The following is a 20,122-nucleotide window of genomic DNA, read 5'->3' on the forward strand; positions in this document are numbered from 1 at the left end:
CTGTTTCTGCTACTATAGGTTGTGTGCAAGAGACGGCGATAACATTTCACCGACATTCAGAATAAGGTTACAAAAAAATTTATTAACCTTTAGCATAGTCCTCTAACAGTAGATGGAAGTGTCCCAACTTGCAGTATGTCTTGGGATCTATGCAGATATCTCTCCGGGCCCCCGGTGAGCTGGCCCTGTCCTCCTCCTGAAAATAATACACATATGTTTTAGGTTAGAGGAATCATGAACAAGTTTTATGTCGTGAAAAGTAGAGGAGTATCCCACGAGAGTCCCAGTAACTAATGATTAGTAATTAGTTACATACTAATGAAAATATTGGGAACCAAATTGTAGGCTAATTAATAATATTTTAGTTTCTAACCAAAACCTGAATTATAATAAATAATTCAGCCTATATACATCCCACTGCTGTGCACAGGCCTTCTCTAATGTGCGAGAGGGATTGGACTATTGGCCCAATGCAGGTTGGGGCCTAAACATACATCTTTGAATTTATTTGCCGATGTAGACTGGTTTCCTCAAGAACTTTCCTTCAATGAAATGCTAGTCGTAAATATCAAATTATATTCCATACATAGGCTTATACCTCTTAGAAGGGTTCTGGAGTAATTTTCTATATATATAAATTAGGTTTAAATCCTAGATTAAGTTTAGTCACCCAGAAATAATAGCCTTTCTTATTTTTATTCCATACATTTGTTACAAGTCAAGTATGAGCCAGGATTTGAACCTGTGACCTCTGGATTGAAAGTTGAACTTTAGATCCACTTGGCCACCATTGCTTACCTTTGATTAATATTGCTGCGCTTGTAAATTCCGACATGTGCTTGATTTTTGAAAATCAATATGAAACCCCAAAAATTATACATAAAACCCAGAAAACTATACATAAAACCCTGAAAACTACACATAAATCCCTGAAAACTATACATAAGGTATTTTCTTAATATTTGGCAGTTCATATAGTGGAATTTTGAAGCGCAACAACAGTTTTATATTACAAACTTTTCAAAATCAATCCATCTAAGCAGGTTAACTAGCCGCAGTAAAAGTGATAATAAACTCACTGATAAAATTTGTACTGGTGTAATATCCTTATAGTATAACCAGTTAGCTATCTGTATGTAGGTGTGAAAATTTAATATAACATTACCTTAACTTGTACCAGCATTCCCTCCAAATATTTAACAGCCTTGAGAATAAGAGCTCTGGTCCGAACATGCTCACTGCCACGAAGCTTTAGGAAGCCAAACTGGCGACTGAAATTTGGACAAAAGAATATTATGGTTGATGTTCATGTTGTGTTTGTTCTTGTTAGGTTAGTTATAGCTATATTGTTATTGTATTTATTTGTCTCAAGTTTACTTCAATAAACCATTTTTTTTTCAAGAATCTCGTCCTTCTGTTAATCTTTACCTTAAATTATGAAAATACGAGCCACTGTATGTCAACAGCCGACGTAATTTGACAAAGTAGACGCACAGTAGATGTATCACGTACATAAATGTACGCTACGTAGTTCTGTGTAAAACTCATGTTATTCTTTACTAATAACTACAACAGTGTAGTAATTACAATGTTATAAACTCTGTAAAACATTCAAAGCTTGCTTACCTATCAAGCTCCGACAAAACTTGTAGCTCTTGAGAGGTTAGATGTAACTCTTCCTTCTCGTCCATCTTACCGAAAACTTATAGAAACTGAGCTTAACATGAATATTATAGTTTTGACGCTGTTTTTATCACACTGGAGTCATTATTATCTTAGAAACTATAAGGAAAGTAGAATAAGACTTTTTTCCCGAAGTTTGATGTCATTTACTGTCCACAGATAAGGAACGCACCAAGAACGGAAGACTTGAACCATAGACACTTTAGTCAAAGTTGTGAAAAGAAAAAGAAATCATAGTACCCAACATAAGAAAAATGCAGCTTTTGAGTTTTTGTCACGTTGGCAATATTGTACCGTGGTGTGGACGCACCATTATATAATTTCATTCATTCGTTTTACGTCATAGTACACCCCCACCAACTACCGTTGACCATTCATTCATCCTAATTTATTTTATTATAATGTATTGAATTGAAGTTAAGACGTTGCATTGTACACAACGGATGTGTAGCGCGTAGTTATCACACCATAAGTGATAATTTACATATTTGCCCTCAGTTTTTATTTAATAGTATATTCAGTTTTTTCCTCATAAAGTAATATATACGCGCTGTTGACGCTCGTGTAAATCAAAAGGGATTCAGCTGTTAAATTAAATTATAACTCCTACAAAAATGAGCTACAGGGATACGGTAAGTACGCGCACTGTTTATTTTCGTATATTCGCAATTACTTATGTGTTAACTGGGAAAGTACAATGTAATAAAGGCAGGGATAGTGTTGACGGCAACACAAGTGCTATTTTTAATACAAAAGTATTAGTCATGGACACAAGGTCGCCTCATTTCATGCGAACTTACGGGATATCAGCTTTCATAACAAATGTGCAATCGTACATAAAATGTCGCTTTCAAGATGTTTGCATGAGTTGGCTGAATTTGGGAGTCTGGCTTATGTTTTTTTTTATTGATTGGACTTGATACTAATCGTATTCTGCCGGCTGCAATAACTGGCTTAATAATAAAGTGATGGTGTGTTCAGGCTGTTCAGCAATGCACATTGTTTCCGAGACACAAATACTGTGCTGCTAATGAACAACGGGTAGGATCCTACCTCCGAACACTAATGGTATTTATCAATTGGTTTATTTGTGTGTCCCTTGTGTTCTCTAAGTGTAGCTGATCAATTTGATTTTTTTTATCCATTTGATTTTATTTTGGATTGGGTTTTGTGACAGTCATAATTGAAGCCAAATTTTGTGGTGTCCACGATTTGCTAATATGTATAATGCCAAAATAATAGAAACCTTTTTTACATAAAAGATGGAAATGATAGACATATTCAAATTTATCAGCTGTTTGTGTGTAAAAAAGTACCTAGTGTATTTCTCACACAACACAATATTTTTCCATCTGTGATGCTTCACATTTAATATGATGTACCACCAGCACTTTGTAAATAACACCATTCCTAAGAAAATTGCCCTTGTATTGAATTTGTAATGAATTGTAATGAAAACTATGTCATCCCATGGGACCATAACATCACATTAACATGAATCCAGATGTGCAAGATTGATGTGACAAACTTAACAATCTAATTTTCTAATTCAATGTTTATTTAGTTATTTTATGTATCTTAGGCCTTAGAATTCAATTTATGCAAAATATTCTAAACTTAAAAGGTTGTCTGGAAAAATCACTCTTTTAAAATAAGTCAGCCTTTAGTTTGTTTTTCTGTACAATTATTTTTTATATATTGAGATTGATAAGACTAATGTGTGCTTTCTAAAGCATGGTAACGGACAGTTGTAGTGACCACTGAAAAAGGTCAACCATCCTAAATTAATACAAAAATTGTATTCAGCAAAACACGTAAATACATAAAATGTGTCATAAATTATTGCCTGAAAAATGTGTGACTTTTTAGGTTGTTGAGACTGTCAATATGAACTCAATAATAATTAATTCAACCATACCTCACTTGATTGACTATTTGGCAACTATAATTAATGGTTATATGCCTGGCCCTGTTTGAAATAATACCTGCCACTCAAACACCTGCGATATTTATTAATGGATTATGTTTACATGAACTAATTTCAACTTATGGGTATCTCAATAATTTATTTTATTACTTATGCAGCCACTGATGGATCATATTAATATTTTTGCAATATGGTTTTAAATAAATGCCAGTTAAGTTAAGAGGGGGCGTAAAGCCAGGAAATTAGAAGGGAACAAAATATATGGCACGCCGCGCGAAACTTACGTCGGAAAATATGGTCATTGCGCGGGTTTTAAAGTCTTACCTTAGTGTTTAGGTCTTTCAGGAGGAAAATGGAAACTCGCGTAATACATTTACTACATGACTATATTGTCATTACCAGTCGGTACAAAAGCTTAAGAGTAAGTGATTAAAACTAAAATCCTAATCTATTAATTGATCGCGCCGGTGGGCCGGCGGATTTGCTGCGAGGTTTTTGTAAGGCGCTCGAATTCTTCAGGCGTTCTTCAACATGCCCCCGCGCGCTGAAAGCTGGTCTTCTACATAGTAGCATCAGCATTCAGCAATGGACAAATCTTGGAGAATGCCCTTCTGACTACTCCATTGGCAGTGCGCACATCGGCTACGCGATTAATTCCATCATGTCCAGGGAAAACTGCAACGATGCGGCCCAGTCTCCACTTCAAAGGAGGAAGATTATCTTCTTTCAGAAGAACCAGAGTATTCTGGGATAAAGAGTCTCCGGCCGCTTGCCATTTGACCCTTTGCTGCAGGTCTGAGATATATTCCTTGCTCCAACGGGTCCAAAAGTGCTGGCGCAGTTGTTCTACCCGCTGATAGCGCGTTAAATAATTGAAGGAGTGATCTCGGTAATCAGGAGCTGGCAGCGCGGTCAGTGGACGGCCGATGAGGAAGTGTCCAGGAGTTAGTGGCATCAGGTCGTCGGGTTCCGTTGACAGAGCGGTGAGTGGCCGAGAATTTAAAATTGCCTCGATCCTAACTAGTGTCGTATTAAGTTGCTCGTAAGTGAGATTGGAATTGCCCAGCACTCTAGTTAGGTGATGCTTTGTTGACTTTACACCCGCTTCCCAGAGACCCCCAAAGTGTGGCGCGTAAGCGGGCAAAAAATGAAAGTTCGTTTCTTCATTGGACGCACTTTCGGCAATAGAATTGCAATTGGATTTGAGGAACCTTGACAATTCGTTGTACGCGCCAACAAACGAGGTCCCGTTATCTGAGTAGATATTAGCGGGCTTTCCTCTGCGCGACATGAATCTATTTAAAGCCATCAGGTAATTATTGCTTGTTAGGTCACCAACCAACTCTAGATGTATGGCCTTCGTTGTAAAGCATATGAATATGGCGATGTACACCTTTACTATCCTACAACCTCTTCCCTGACGACTAGCCGAGCTAATGGGACCGGCGTAGTCTACGCCTACATTGACGAAGACGTGGCCTTCGGGGGACAACCGAGTTTTAGGTAAATTGCCCATCAAAGGGCTAAGTACGCGTCCCTTCATTCGAATACATTGGACGCACTGTCTATAACATAACTTAGCCAAATTGCGTCCTCCTATCGGCCAGTATCGCTCTTTGATGGTGGCTAACAAAAGCTGTGGTGGCGCGTGTAATAAATGCTTGTGCTCGAAATTAAAAAGCAACTTAGTGAATTTGTGAGTGGACTGTAAGATGATCGGATGCTTTTGCTCATATGGAAATTCCGAGTTAGCAAGGCGACCACCAACGCGCATGATTGAGTTTTCGTCCAGAAATGGATTTAACTTTAACAGTGGACTACCCTTAGGTAAATTTTGAGAGTTAAGCAGTAACTTATACTCGGGCAATGATTCCGCTTGTGATATTTTGATCAGTAGGTTTAATGCGTTTTTTAACTCTAGATCGCTTAAATATTGAGTAGTTACCGGCATGCTTTTACAAACCGATATGAAACGCAAGATATACGCTACAGAGCGTTTTAACCGTAAGAAATTTGAAAACCGTTCAAAGTCAATGAAAGTCTCGTCTTGAATGAAAGTGGACAAGGTTATTTCTGTTCGAACCTCTGGTAAGCTAGAGACTTCTGTACACGGGTTTTGTGGCCACGTCGAAGCATCACGCTTTAGGAAACTAGGACCAGACCACCATAAATCAAGTGAATTTAATTCCTCGAAACTAACACCGCGAGATACGTGATCAGCAGGATTCTCGTCAGTAGGAACGTGTCGCCAGGAACTATTGCCTGATATTTCGAGAATTTCGGCTGTACGGTTGCGAACAAATGGCTGCAACTTGCTTGGTAATGTTTTGAGCCACGCGAGAACTATGGTTGAGTCGCTCCAGAACGTTGCGCTGTTGACTTGGGCTCGAAGTGAATTAATAACCTTTTGATACAGCCGAGCACCGACTAGCGCGCCGCAAAGTTCAAGTCTCGGAATGGTTAAAGGCTTTATGGGAGCAACTCGACTTTTGGCTATAAGCAATCGCACGAGAACCTCTCCTGCACCGTTGATACTACGGGCGTAAACACAAGCACCGTAGGCTCGCTCTGAGGAGTCGGTGAAAATGTGCAGTTCCAGACTCTGGTAGGAGTCACACAAAACTCGTCGCGGAATGCGGATACTATTGAGAAGAGGCAGGCTTGAAACTATATCAGCCCATTGTTTTAAAGTTTCAGGAGGAAGCTCCTGGTTCCAAGAAAGTTTGTGCAACCATAATCTTTGCACGAGTATTTTCATTTTAATGACACAAGGACTTAAAAGTCCTAAGGGATCGAAAATCTGAGCAATGGTTGATAATATATCCCTTTTAGAGGTTCCCTTAGGAGCCGAGATTCCAATGGGGAAATGTAACTGGTCCGCGTCTGGATGCCAGCCCAGACCTAATGTCTTGCTTGACTCGGATGTGCCTATGTTTAAATCTTTTGATTCAGGAGAGAACGAGTTAATTAAGCGTGGGTCGTTAGATTTCCACTTTCTTAAATGCATGCACGCGGCAGCTAAGGCTTCAGTGATTCCTTGTCGAAATCTAACTACCTCGTTGAAATCATCTCCTCCGGTTAGTAAATCATCGACATAAAAATCGTGAATTATTATGTCAGATAAAGGTTTATCTTGGCAATCTAAACCTATTTGTTTTAGACATCGACATGCTAAAAATGCTGCGCTAGCCGTCCCATAACTTACGGTATTTAGCTGATAGGTCTTTAAAGCGTCAGACTCATTTTCGCGCCATAGGATCAGCTGTAGCTTTCGATCGTCAGGATGAAGAAATACGGTCCTATACATTTTTTCAATATCTGCAGATATTACGTATTTATGCTGTCGAAAACGTATGAGTATGGACAGCAGGTCATCTTGGACAGTTGGTCCTACCATTTGCAAATCGTTCAGCGAAACACCGGAAGAAGTGGGACTACTAGCATTAAAAACTGTCCTTAATTTGGTAGTCGTGCTGTCCCGTAAAATCCCGTGGTGGGGTATAAAATAGGTACCCGTACCCGAATCGGTAGGTACGTATTCGGACATATGACCTAAAGCGTGATACTCCGACATAAACTCGACGTATAGCTTCCTAAATGATGGTCTATTTTTCCACCTACGCTCTAATGATAAAAAGCAGTGTTTGGCTCTTTGAAATGATTCGCCTAACAACTTAGGACTTTGCTTTAAAGGCAACCTAACACAAAAACTTCCGTTCTTCAAACGGACAGTGTTGGCCTGAAAATGCTCCTCACATAATTTCTCTTCGTGGGAATATTGAGACGACTGATGGCTAACTTCCTCCAGTTGCCAAAAACGCGCTAATTGGTTTTGCAGGTCGTCATCAACGGTTGAGAGAGCATTGTTTGAATTAACTGTCACGAAATTACATTTTATGGATGATGATGACATAGTCGATTCGTTGCGTCTAAAAATAGGACCGGAAACCAACCATCCGAGTTGAGTTTCCCAAAGTATCGGCAAACCGTGACCCAGTTTAATTTTTTGACATCCTAACAAATCCCAGAATAGTTCGGCCCCAATTATCATATCGACGTCAGCCGGTTTGTAAAAATACGGGTCCGCTAAGCATATGTTTGATGGGATATTTAATTTGGATATGTCAATCCTATGAGAGGGAATAGCGTCTGTAATTGAAGACAAAATGTAACAGTTTAAATCTGTTGCGAACCTCTCATTGAGCGATTTAATTTCGACCCGACACCTTTCAGATAAAGGTGACGACTTTTTGTTTACACCTATGAGACTTTTATTTACAAAATCAGTTGCCAGGTTTAACCTATTATACATTTTTTGAGACATGAGACAAGACATACTGCCATTGTCTAAAACACAGCGAGCGATGTGCTCCTGTTTATTTGCATCGTATATCTTTATAAGTGCAGTTGATAGCAGTACGTCTTGTTCCCTATGTCAATACGAAGACGAACTACTCGGCAACACATTTGCTGACAATGCAACCTGGGCCGACTCGACGCCGGCGGGGGACGGGAGCGCGGGCGCAGTCTGCTGGTCGACACCGCTGATAACGCTCGTGCTATTATCACTGTTTAATGTTGATCTAGGTATGCCCTCAGATATGTGAATTAGCGTATGGTGTTTGCGTTTGCATACCTTGCAACCAGTTTTCTTACAGTGATTGGCATAATGACCACCTCTAAAACAGTTAAAACAAACCTTATAGTTAGGTAGTGATTGCAACCGAGCCGTATTACTTAACGCGAGGAATTGCGCACAGTTTGATAAGCAATGATCGCCCTTACATCTCGGGCACGGCTTAGTCGCCGGCGGCTGAGTTTTATTGTTATTATTACCTATTTTATCTTGCACGGCTATCATAGTTTTAATTTTAGTTGCACCTTTAGTGTGTTGAAGTGACTGATTTGATGATAATTCGAGTGTTTCGAGTAAATCAGCACGGTTTTGTAAGAAAGTTAGGAACTCCTCGAAAGTAACAGTTTTGTTTTTATCTAAACCGCCTTTGAACTCTTCCCACTCACGAAATGATTTTGTGTCTAACTTCTGTGAAATTAAGTGAATGAGAAGTGTTGACCATTCTTTAACGGGTTCGCCTAGTGTTTCCAAAGAACGAAGGTTTTTGTTAACCTGATCTATGACCCTTTTAATGTGGCTAGAAGATTCTCGTGCAATCGGTTCAATATTGAACAAGGCCGATACATGATTATGCAGCAACTGGCGCTTGTTGTTGAAGCGATCACATAGAAGTTTCCAAGCCAACGCGTAGTTGTCAGACGAGAATTCCACCGACTGTATGACGACTGCTGCGGATGCCTCCAGGGAAGTCCTAAGGTAATGAAATTTGTTTATGTCGTCAATGCCGTCGTTGGAGTGAATGAGGCTAGTAAAGGTGTCGCGAAAGCCTAACCAATTTTCATAGGAACCATTGTATTTTGGCAATTGAATAGTCGGTAACCGAACAAGCTTATTATTTCCTTTACGCGATGATTGGTCGCTTGCGGCTGAGTTGAAACTCGATTCTTGCTGTTTGGCGTGTTTGGTCAATATGTCTTGTGCCTTAGAAAGTAATTTAAAATACCTACTTTCAAAGTCTGCTCGCTCAGATAACTGAGCGTCAGAGTTGCTCGAACTGCACTCAAGTACCAATTGAACCTCATCATAACGGCCATACAACGACTCAATTTTGCCCATACGCAACTGTAATTCATTTACCTCAGCCGATGTCAGTGAAGCAACGTCCAAATCATCCATATATTTCTCAAAAATGGTTAGTCGGCCTTTATAGCTGGCCCGCCTAGCAATTAGCTCTTTTTCTTCAGCCATTTTTGGGAAGCGAGTGTAGTCAACCTGGAATATTTATGTTACAAATTTGAAAAGGAGAATAACAATCAATTAAAGTGCCCTAGCAATAAGCAAGCAAAAGTTAACGTTACAATTTTAAGGTTAATCTTAGATTCACGTTAAAGCACTTGAAATTAATTTAAAGATAATGTTGATTGTACATTTGATTTTTAACTAATTATAATTAATGTTGATGGCAAGTGCAGTGTAAGCTTTAAACGTTTAAGTGTGAATAGTAAGTGTTCTGATTTTGTATATCTATTAAATTACTTATTTTTTAAACTAGTATTAGGTATAAGATTTTTTATTAAATTAATAAGTTGTAACTAAATCAGACCGGTACACTTAAATTAAATCTAAAGCTAAGGAACAAAGCTTAACACGTGGATACTAACCTTGTCACAGAGTTAAATTACGCTTATATAATACCTGTAGAGTGCTGGATTAAATTAAATACACACAATTAGCACTGGATTACCACTTTTCTTTACTAAAGTCTTGTAATAAATTAAATCTCGACCACTTTAGACGATCCTTTGTCTCTTCTTTGTTCGAGATGATGGTGCCACCCGATGCCAATTGATAGGTAACTCTCCAGTAATTCCACAATTCCTCTTGACCGTATTATTTTAGTCGCTGGTATCTTCCATCCGTGTCGTAAGGACCATGTTTAGGTCTTTCAGGAGGAAAATGGAAACTCGCGTAATACATTTACTACATGACTATATTTTCATTACCAGTCGGTACAAAAGCTTAAGAGTAAGTGATTAAAACTAAAATCCTAATCTATTAATTGATCGCGCCGGTGGGCCGGCGGATTTGCTGCGAGGTTTTTGTAAGGCGCTCGAATTCTTCAGGCGTTCTTCAACACTTAGTGACTCAAAAATAAATCTAGTTTCAATTTTTACTCGTCACATCCTTAGGCTATAGGTATCACTAGCAATTTTGTATTAAAATTAGACATGCTTTCTTGTTTTTTTTCTTTGTCTAATAATATATAGAGCCAACTTTAACCTAATTAGGTTTTAGTTAGAGTCTACCCTTGCCAATATAAATACATAACATCTTGTTTCCGTGAGATTTTTTCAAGGCATTTGCCTTTAAAATGTGTAACAATTCAATACACAAACTACAGTTTTTCGTTAGCCTAATAATGTGGACCCGTAGGTACTTGTAGGTATACAGGTAGGTAGCAGACTGGCAACTGGTAAACAAATGCTTATCAACATGTATACATTATACGATAACTACCTTATTTATAAACTGGTGTCATTTAGTGATGCATGTTTTATAACTTTAATAATTATCTACAGCTACATTACAATAATGTACGACTTGAAAGTCATAAATCAATACCCATTCTATTCTAATACGACAATCAGATCTAATTCATGACTAGCCATAAACTCAGTATTTGCATTGATTTTATCATGGACAGAGTTTTATATTGAATGAAAGTACCTACCCCAGTGGATATGAGTTCACTGACCTACCCACAATATTTATTATTGATCGGTTCGGTGCACTGACATGAACGTTTACCCTCTTATCATCAATGCAATCTGTTTATATTTAGAGAAGTAAATATTTACTAGCGAACTCGTACGATACTGCTTATTAACGTCACAAGTATTTTGCTTTCCACGTTCTTAACATCATAACTGTTGTGTACATTATATTTAGGAAGATAGTGTGTACCTATATTGTGGTTGTGAAAGATAATTTATCGTTGGTGTTGTAACGGATCCGTGGCAAAGGTGTCCTTTAAGAGGAAAAGCGGCGGCTGTTTCATACCATCTCTAACTGTCTGTAGGTAATTACCACGTACCACGTTCATGTCTCTTCTGTTTACTGCAATTTATCAATATGGTTCTGGAATGCCCGGCCACAATATTCATGGTCAGACATGGTTAGTTAGATCGTCTATGGGCAGACGCCACCGCCTTTTTTCTTTAAATAACACAAAGGACGTAATTTCGCAAAAAGGATCCAACCCGCAAGAAATTGCAAATTAAGCGCTTCACACACCCTACTTAATTCAGTAAGTTTACACTTCAACGTATTGCTGCGTCCCTACTGTCGTCAGTGTTGTTGGCGAAGCGTTTAGGGCCGCTTGTAGACGCCCGGTGTTTTCGCTGGACAAACGACCGTATTATTAAGCGACTACGTCCAGTTTTGTATGTGGTTACCGATAGCTAAGTACACCCAAGAAAACAAAACATCGTCGTCTGACACGGACAATTGTCCGGCGAAAACAGGACGTTATACAAGCGGCATTCCGGGTCCTTTTAGCTAAACGACGTCCAAGCGTTCACGTCCGTGACACACTTTCGGGGATGGGTCAGCTTCTATGTTGTGTGACGTGCCGCTCCCGTGTGCAGAGTTTCGGCTCGTCGTCGTCGATGTCCATGCTGAGCTCGCTGAGCGCGTACCGGCGGCCGATGGACGTGCACTCCTACAGCCCCACACCGGACGTTAATGAGGTGTATCCTGGACTCTACGTGGGGGATGGGTGAGTATTCAACATTCTTAGTTTAGCACGTACCTATAACATTTATTACACAGGTGGAACGCTCACCTCAAGTGATCCTGTGTAGGAAATGACTCGGGATTCGTATCAAAAAGCCAATTGGTAATTGCAACTAGGTGCAAGTAGGTATAATGATAAGGTATTCTTATTATGATGAAAATGGTCGTTCTGAATATTTCTGTAGTTAGAAAAGACCGAGGTACAGTTGATCATAAAACCGTCTAGGTTTCGCGTCTCGTGTTGGACGCCACAATCGCTCGAAGTGTTGACTGAAATATAGGTAACGGCAGAGACAGATTTAATCCGTTTCTGTTACTGTGAGACACTGTGAGTCTACAATAGATTTTCCCCTATATTCATAATCTCTTCGCAGTCACTGTGGGCTTATAATTAGGACGCTAGATTCGTAATAATTTAGTCTGATCGTAGGTCAAATTTAAACTGGTCAACGCACACAGCAGCTCTGAATAGTTTTATAAATTTTAACCTGCATTGTCCACGTTCTAAAAATCGTTGTAATATAAATAAATCTCGTGATGAATCTGTCAGTAGGCGGCTGCCCACAATCCCACATAGCTTTAGTCATCACGACTGAAAACAAAGCCAAGTCTCAGTTGTAAATCAAGTGGCCGAGGCAATTACGGTAATTAACAAGATAACGATAACTGGGACCTGTATATACTTAATTTAATTAAATTGTTTGTTTGCCTTAACCACTAGCTACATTCAGTGCCTAGACATAAATTCAGCACTAGGTATCTATGTCCTGATGACCATTTAGATTTTATCGACCGGGCGAAGTGAGGCCTTAGGGCCAACTAAGGGGGTTTTCATGTTTGTTTTGTAAGTTCCATAATATGTATGTGAGATGATGATTATTTTTGGATGAAAATTCGAAGGAACGCAGTTCAGTATTTTTTAAGTTTAAATAGGATGGGATGGTCCTAAAAATACTTTGAACGTCGGCCCCGAAATATGCTAAAAACTGGCCAAGTGCAAATTTGGACTCGCGCCCTAAGGGTTTCGTACATTACATGTTTATTTTCCAATGTATACTTTTTTTCGTAAAATGGACTCACGCTTGACCATCTTATAGGTTTACCTGCGTGATTATAAAGAACAATTTTCTGTAGGTACTTTTTCCGTCTGAGGTACGGATATAAAATTTATGGGGAGAACATGTTATAGATCATCTTGTACCTACCTCTTCCCACTCAAAGATTATACATCCTCTCCTAATCCATGCATTAGAGGTAATTCCATTGTTCTAGTATGCTTCCCCAGAGGCATTCCTTATAAAGTATTCAATAAAGCCGATATAGCTCACCTCCACGTATTGTCGGCCCACGCACGTTTCCCGCTGCGCAAATAATAAACTAAGTTTTCCGTTCGACAGCTTGAAAATCACCCATATATTGCGTCATACGGGTCGGATGTGCTCTTATGTGATGTGCGTAACGTTAACTTTGTTTTGGAAATCTACAGGACTATTTTTAACACCCTAGGGGTGTTAGACGTGCTAATTCTTGCGTCTGTTCGCGGTATCGTAGCCTCCAAAAAGATGGGTGTATTTTTTTACTATTTGGTTACAAAGGTGGCTTGATATTAGATATGACAAGATAATTGGTAGATGGTACAGAAATAACATTTAGTGATATATTATTTCTAACTGATATCATTTGCATTTTTACAGATACACGTAGTATCTATTAAAATACCTTTTTAGTATGAATACGATTCACCGTAGGTTGACCTGGGTGGGACTACGTTGATTCGTGAGATAATTTAGTGAGTGAGTATTAAATTTAAGAAATTTGTTTCTGGACGCGTAAATAATGTATTCCGTTAAGGTTGCCAACCACAGGAATACATTCTTAAGCTCGACTTTAAAAACCAATAAAAATTGTTAATCAATATGTTACCCGTACAATCAAAGTAACCCCACAGTATTTCTTATTCGACTAACTAATTGTTTCACTAATTTAAATCATGAAAGCCACATGAAAGCAGATTCCCGAAATAACAGCCACCCTGAATACCAGGGCACTGCACTGTTGTAATACATTCCTAAAATACTTACCGAGTCGCGACAACATTTAGGTTTCAATATTGATTCAAATTCAGATTCCAACGTCAAGAATGGAATTAACAATACAAACGTTTAAGTCCCGGCGTGGTAGTTATAAAAGTATGAGTGAGAATCGTGATGTTAGTTTAAATCAAACTTATAAGGTTTACACAGTTATGTAGATAAGTACACGATATTAGACAGAATTTCCGAATTAAATCGACATATTTTTAAAGAGGTAGAAGTAACGCCTACCAACCAAGACGCAAGAGTTAAATAAAATAATAAATAAATAAATATTATGGGACAATCTTACACAAATCGACCTAGTCCCACGGTAAGCTCATAAGGCTTGTGTTGTGGGTACTAGACGACGATATATATAATATATAGATACATATAAGTACTTAAATACATAGAAAACATCCATAACTAAGGAACAAATATTTGTGATGAACACACAAATAAATGCCCTTACCGGGATTTGAACCCGGGACCTCCAGCTTCGTAGGCAGGGTCACTACCGACTAGGCTACGGAGGCCGATACGACACGCAGATATATGTATATAAAGTCTATTTTTTTATTCCGTAGACTAAAATGACATTTCATAGTATGAACATCATTGTGTCGTTTCATACTATGAAATGTCATTTTAGTCTACCGAATAAAAAAATTACTTTAGTGGTACCTGATGCCTGCCTGCTCGATACCGTTTTATCGCCGACATAGGAATCCTAATCTCTCGAACAGAACGTAAACGCTTTCGCAGTTAAATTCTGTTAACCGTAAATGCTATCGGTGCTTCACAAATTCCTCGTTTAAAATATCGTTGTATATATACAGGGTGGCCGCAAAAGACAAGGCGTTCCTCCGCCGGATGGGCATCACCTACGTGCTAAACACCGCCGAAGGGAAGCGGTACACGCAGGTCGACACCGACCACCTCTACTACCGCGACTGCCCAGGCCTGCGGTACAAGGGCTTCCCGATGATGGACTTGCCCACCACCGACATATCCAAGTATTTCCACATCGCCGCCAACTTTATCGACGAGGGCATTTCCAGAGGAAGTGAGTTTATTTTTCTGTTTCCTGTATTCCTAGCGAATATGCTAATTGTAACAGAAGAGTAGATACATCTAGGATGGTTTTCTACCTAATTGCAGGTTCAAGCTAGGTATTACAATCCGACTGACAATTACAATCTGTCGTTTTTATAGATATATGTAGGTACCTCTATTGATGAAGCTCGCAATAAGTCGACACACGAGCACAACGTGTTTACCTGCTAAATAAAACTTTGTTTCCTATGCTGCGAGAAGTTATGTTACTCGCACCTACACTAAAGTACCTCGAGGAAAAACCGTGCAACGGTTTTTTCTGCGTTATATACGATTTATCGGTTGATTATTAGATACCTAATGCCTTATGGCCTTTTGTACGAGACGTTTTTCGTTCAAGTAAACGCTCATGTACCTAATATTGACAGGTGCCCACTACGCGTTCTATACCTCTTCGAAACCTGCTCACCTTTAAACTTGCAATTGAAGAGTGTAAACCCTGCAATTTGCGGGGATATTTTATATAAAATGTAGGTATGTAGCACTCTGATCTCAGAGCCAAGATTCTCTAAGTGCCTAAAGATTTGGCAGCGAAAGTAACCAAGCCGTGTGCAGGTCGCGTGCTCGTCCACTGCTTCATGGGCGTGTCCCGGTCGGCGACCTGCGCCATCGCATTTCTCATGATCAAGCGCAACATGTCGCTCACGGAGGCGCTGGCGACCGTGCGCGCGCGCCGCGACATCCACCCCAACGAGGGTTTCCTGCGCCAACTCCAGGCGCTCGACCGGGACCTCCGCCTCCGCCTCCGCTGACCCAGAGCCCCCTTCACCTACCACAGCCTCTCGTGCGACCTGATGAGGCTGCCGCACCGCGTCCGGAGCCTCGACCGCTCCTACAGCCACCACTATTAACGCGAATTTGGATCGTTGCTTCGAGGTTTTACCAGTGATTGTGAGATTTAAACTGTTTTCAGTTTCATCAATTCGAATTAACTATAGTCCATGTTGAGGAACCGTGCACTCTATTTTTAGAGTTGAATTGTGATTTTTAGAGTCGGCGATGATATCGTATGCCATTTTATTTTTGAGCCAAAGGTAATTATTTTTATAGTATGATCTGTTGTAGTCTAAGTAAAGTTATGTCCAGTATCAGTAAATTATATAAGATGTTAAAGCTTCTTTAAATTAGAGTAAATTATAATATAAACGATATCTATTCAACAAAATAGTACAAGTCTTCTAGCCTTAAGTCATAAAATGACTCTTATGTGTTGTATGTACCTAAAGTAAATGCGCTTGTTAAGAGCAAGTTTATTTTTATAGCAGTAAGTTTTTGTTCCAAGACTGGGAATTGAGGGGCCAGTCCTATTTGTCCTGACTTCGCATAGAATGGGCTCTTGTCATTGCATAAACATATTACACCTATGAAATCTACCCTTTTCTTGGCAAATTAAAAAAAACGCGTGGGCAATCAAAACTCGCTGATAGACCAAAAAAAATGCTTTACTATAAAAATTAAAAACACAAAAGAGAGATACGTTGCCAGCTTGCCACTAAAAGGGTTGCTAATGCCGCCTTCTGTTTTTGAAATGATTTGACATAGCAGCAGATAGCAGATTGAAAAGGCACATACATATAATTTCATGAGTCATGACGAGCTATGGCTTAGATGAGAAGTTATAGAACTTAACTTGCTCAAATGGAAGTGCCACGCAAGTGTGTTCACGACATTGGGCATAATTTCCATCCATGGCAGTGACATCAGGGAGAGAGTCCAACTCCATATAGAAAAACAAGAAAATCCGACCATAAATGTGAAGCCGGGACAAATTGGAATTGGGCACTTGTGCAACACGATAGCTGTCTAAAGTAATGGATGTGTTTAACAGTATTTAGTTCAGCGTGTCATTGTCTCGGCGAGTGTCACGGCGCGCGGGCACATTGTCCGCTGCCAGCGTGACGGTTGGCTGCACATTCGTGTTGTTAAAGCTCTATTTTAGATCCCACGAAACAGGTCATAATGAAGATCTTTGCACTATGGGCGGTCTTCACAATTCACACTGGATACTGATTCAGTGCCCTATGGATAAAAAACAGTAGCAAAGATTCACTCATTTTATTACATGTGTAAAGTCTAAAACAAATTCATGCTTTGAATTTGACGGGTAATGTAGATGGCGCTATACTATACAGCTATACAATATGCGGTAATTCCGGTTGTCAAACGTTGACGTTTGAAAAATGTAGGTACAGCGCCATACTCGGGGCTAGCTCTTAGGAGGCACAATTATTTTTAGACTTCATAATCTTAATATATAATTAATCAATGAATATTTGGTAATAGACAAAGCTGTTAGACATTTTAAATTATAAGCCTGCCATTAATTGTACATTTTGGTCTTTTGTGCAAAGTTTAAATATTTGTAACTTTGTTGAATTGTTAAGTTTTAATTGAAGCTATTTTTGTCTCGCATATTTAACCTATTAACGAAATTTTATCATTAGATTCTATAATATGAAACTGAGTTTCACTGCAATATTACGTTACAAAGCACCAAGGGAAGCTAATATGTGATAGTTGATAAGAATAAATAATTTAACAGTGTATTTTGAAAATATATAGGTACTTCTATGTTTATAAAGATTATAATCACAGACTAATATTTTTGTTAACCCGTTTATTTATCTTGCCAGAGATGTGTCAGAACAATATAGATGTATGATCGTGTTGCTTGTTACTGTGATAAACATTGTATTGTATCTGGAAGTGGGTTGCTTTAACGATTTAGGATCTCACCCATGTTATAGTAATGTTCGACACACTTCTCATAGTCTAGTTGAAAGATATTTTATAAGAGGCACTTCTTACATTACATTTTATGGCTAGCTGATACGCATGTCATAATGTTATGGAGGAAATACTTAGGAAGTGGTAATAGACATTAATAAAAGCCAAATAAAGAACACCTGATCTCAAGTCCTGTAGGTGAAATTTAAAAATTTGGGCCATTGTGATCTATTAGTACAGTCACCACATGGGATTGTTACGCCATTTAGGGTCCTAGCTGAATTGGTTGCTCCATACTTACGCTATGGATTGTCCAATTTAGCTAGAACCCTAAATGGCATAACAATCACGGAGCGTGACTGTACATCATACAAAAATACTGTACAATAACTTCAGAAATAGGAACTGAGTAGAACGTTATGTGATATGGAGTTAAAATTTTAAACTTTTTACATCTAATCACAATGGCATAAAATGGAGTGACTAAAGAATTTAGCATTTAGGTTTATAGAAAAGTGCCACTTCCAAGGTGCCTTGGCTAGTATTTTGTCTATCACAATTTTTCTCTGGAATGTAGCTATGGTTATGTAGGTAACTTAAGAGAGCTTGTTGGTTCCTTGGAGCCCTTAAATAAGATATGAATTTATTTGTTTTTAAACTCAAACTATAAGTTGAACAAGGGTTGGAACAAGAGGGAGTTTTTTGCTCATAGCAATCAAACCTTGCTTTCTAAGATTAAAGATTGAAAATTTAAATTAATATTTTAAAGGGCTTAAAACTGGGCTAATTAACTCTTGTGATGTGAGGCCATTGTTATGATTTACCTTAACACATTCACTGCCAGGAACCCACCTGGTGGGCGCTCGTGAACTTTGCTTAGATGCTGGACAACCCGCTGAGTGGGTTGTTTTGTATGCAGCTATAGACAATCGGTTTCTGGGGTAGTGTGCCGTTTTTTGTCTGGCAGTGAATGTGTTAATAAAAATCATAAAATAACATGCTATTTACTATTAATTAAGCATGTTAGTTTTATGTCTTAAAACATTTTTCCAAGAAACTGTTACTTTGATGACCAGTACGGATATGATGGTCGTTCTTGTCTACGTGACAGCGTGATAAAACGGTGTCCGTCACTTTCTTTCCCACGGTGTTAAACAGTGACAGTTATTTTATCACGTGGATAAAGATGGATAAAGCTATCCATAATAGGCTGGCTGGCTGATAAGACAGAATGACAAGGAATAATTGATCAACCCAGAAAATCAGGAATTGATAAATGTGAGTGATGTCTATAACTTGTTTTAATTGGTGACAATACAACCTGTGTTGGGTCTAGTCTTGTAAACTATTTGATCTATTGTAAATTCATCTGATATCATTAAGAGTAGGGATCCGAGTTGTAAGTTGTAACTGTAAAAAGAAATAAATTCTATAATACTTTGTTTATCATTGAAGTTGATGGATATATTCTTAACATTTTAGGATATGATATATTCAAGGTGATGTATATGTACTAAAAATAAAAGTATTTTATTTCAATAACAATTTTTATTCAGCTAAAATAATGTTGCTGCTACTTCCCTTAAAATATATAAGTAAATGTATACGAGCACTCGCGCTTATTTTTGCATATTTACAAATATGGTCTGTCCATTTCAGTATTCTTTGCTTTCTTGTCTCTCGCTCTCGGGAACCAGCGGTGCTTCGTAGTCAGTGTCATTGCAGATAAATGTTGCCTCGCTATCTCCGGCTTTACATTATAGAAAACTCTCTTCACCTCCTTGTAATCAGACATTCTCAGGATAGAGTCGTCCTTAACTTCATCAGGAAGAGGTCTTGAGTGTTCGTATGGGAATTCTTGGTCTCTATGAAGTGCAACTATCGTAGATCCATCATCCGTAATCACGATTTTGTTAAAGTTCCTAGTTATAACTCCTACGGGTTTGAATCCTACCGCACGTATCAAATGAGCCATTGCCTGGTTATACTGAATTCCTTATTTTATTGAATTTTCCAAAGAAACAATGTAACCTCAAAGCATATTTGCTTTGACATTGACAAGAACTGTCAAATTATAAGGACGCTTATACACGATCCTAATAGAAATTCATAAATATATTATCAACACGACGTTAAAAACTAGAGCTCGAACAAGTTTTCGAAGCAATTGTCTATGGTATTTTACGTTTCATTTTACGTTAGTACACTAACGACGACATTGCG

General features: G+C 38.7%; 3 protein-coding genes across 4 annotated transcripts in view; 1 reads left to right on the top strand and 2 right to left on the bottom strand.

Annotated features, from left to right (window-relative positions):
* The window catches only part of LOC134647276 (lysine-specific demethylase 6A), a 39,297-nt gene extending 37,458 nt beyond the window's left edge, over positions 1–1,839 (bottom strand). Inside the window, exons 1-3 of the mRNA XM_063501555.1 lie at positions 1,627–1,839; positions 1,166–1,271; positions 88–196 (exon numbers count right to left, since the gene is read on the bottom strand). Of these exons, the coding sequence (XP_063357625.1) occupies positions 88–196; positions 1,166–1,271; positions 1,627–1,691 (280 nt within the window). The 5' untranslated portion in view covers positions 1,692–1,839. The remainder of the gene's footprint in view (positions 1–87; positions 197–1,165; positions 1,272–1,626) is intronic.
* A 311-nt stretch (positions 1,840–2,150) lies between these two features.
* Positions 2,151–15,930, top strand: LOC134647297 (dual specificity protein phosphatase 13B-like). Of its 2 annotated transcripts, XM_063501585.1 has the most exons (5): positions 2,190–2,315; positions 2,665–2,751; positions 11,834–11,964; positions 14,896–15,122; positions 15,728–15,930. In XM_063501585.1, exons 1-5 carry the CDS (start codon positions 2,298–2,300, stop codon positions 15,922–15,924), a joined length of 660 nt encoding a protein of 219 aa, XP_063357655.1. In that variant the 5' UTR covers positions 2,190–2,297; the 3' UTR covers positions 15,925–15,930. The 2 variants fall into 2 exon arrangements, with proteins under 2 accessions (XP_063357656.1, XP_063357655.1); XM_063501586.1 differs by lacking the exon at positions 2,665–2,751 and having other exon boundaries at positions 2,151–2,315.
* Positions 15,931–19,531: 3,601 nt separating this feature from the next.
* On the bottom strand, positions 19,532–19,942 carry LOC134647300 (large ribosomal subunit protein mL42). Its single transcript, XM_063501588.1, has one exon. It carries the CDS (start codon positions 19,872–19,874, stop codon positions 19,533–19,535), a length of 342 nt encoding a protein of 113 aa, XP_063357658.1. The 5' UTR covers positions 19,875–19,942; the 3' UTR covers position 19,532.
* Positions 19,943–20,122: the final 180 nt, after the last annotated feature.

Source organism: Cydia amplana, chromosome 4 (genome assembly GCF_948474715.1).
Source record: "Cydia amplana chromosome 4, ilCydAmpl1.1, whole genome shotgun sequence".
NCBI classification, from domain to species: Eukaryota; Metazoa; Arthropoda; class Insecta; order Lepidoptera; family Tortricidae; genus Cydia; species Cydia amplana.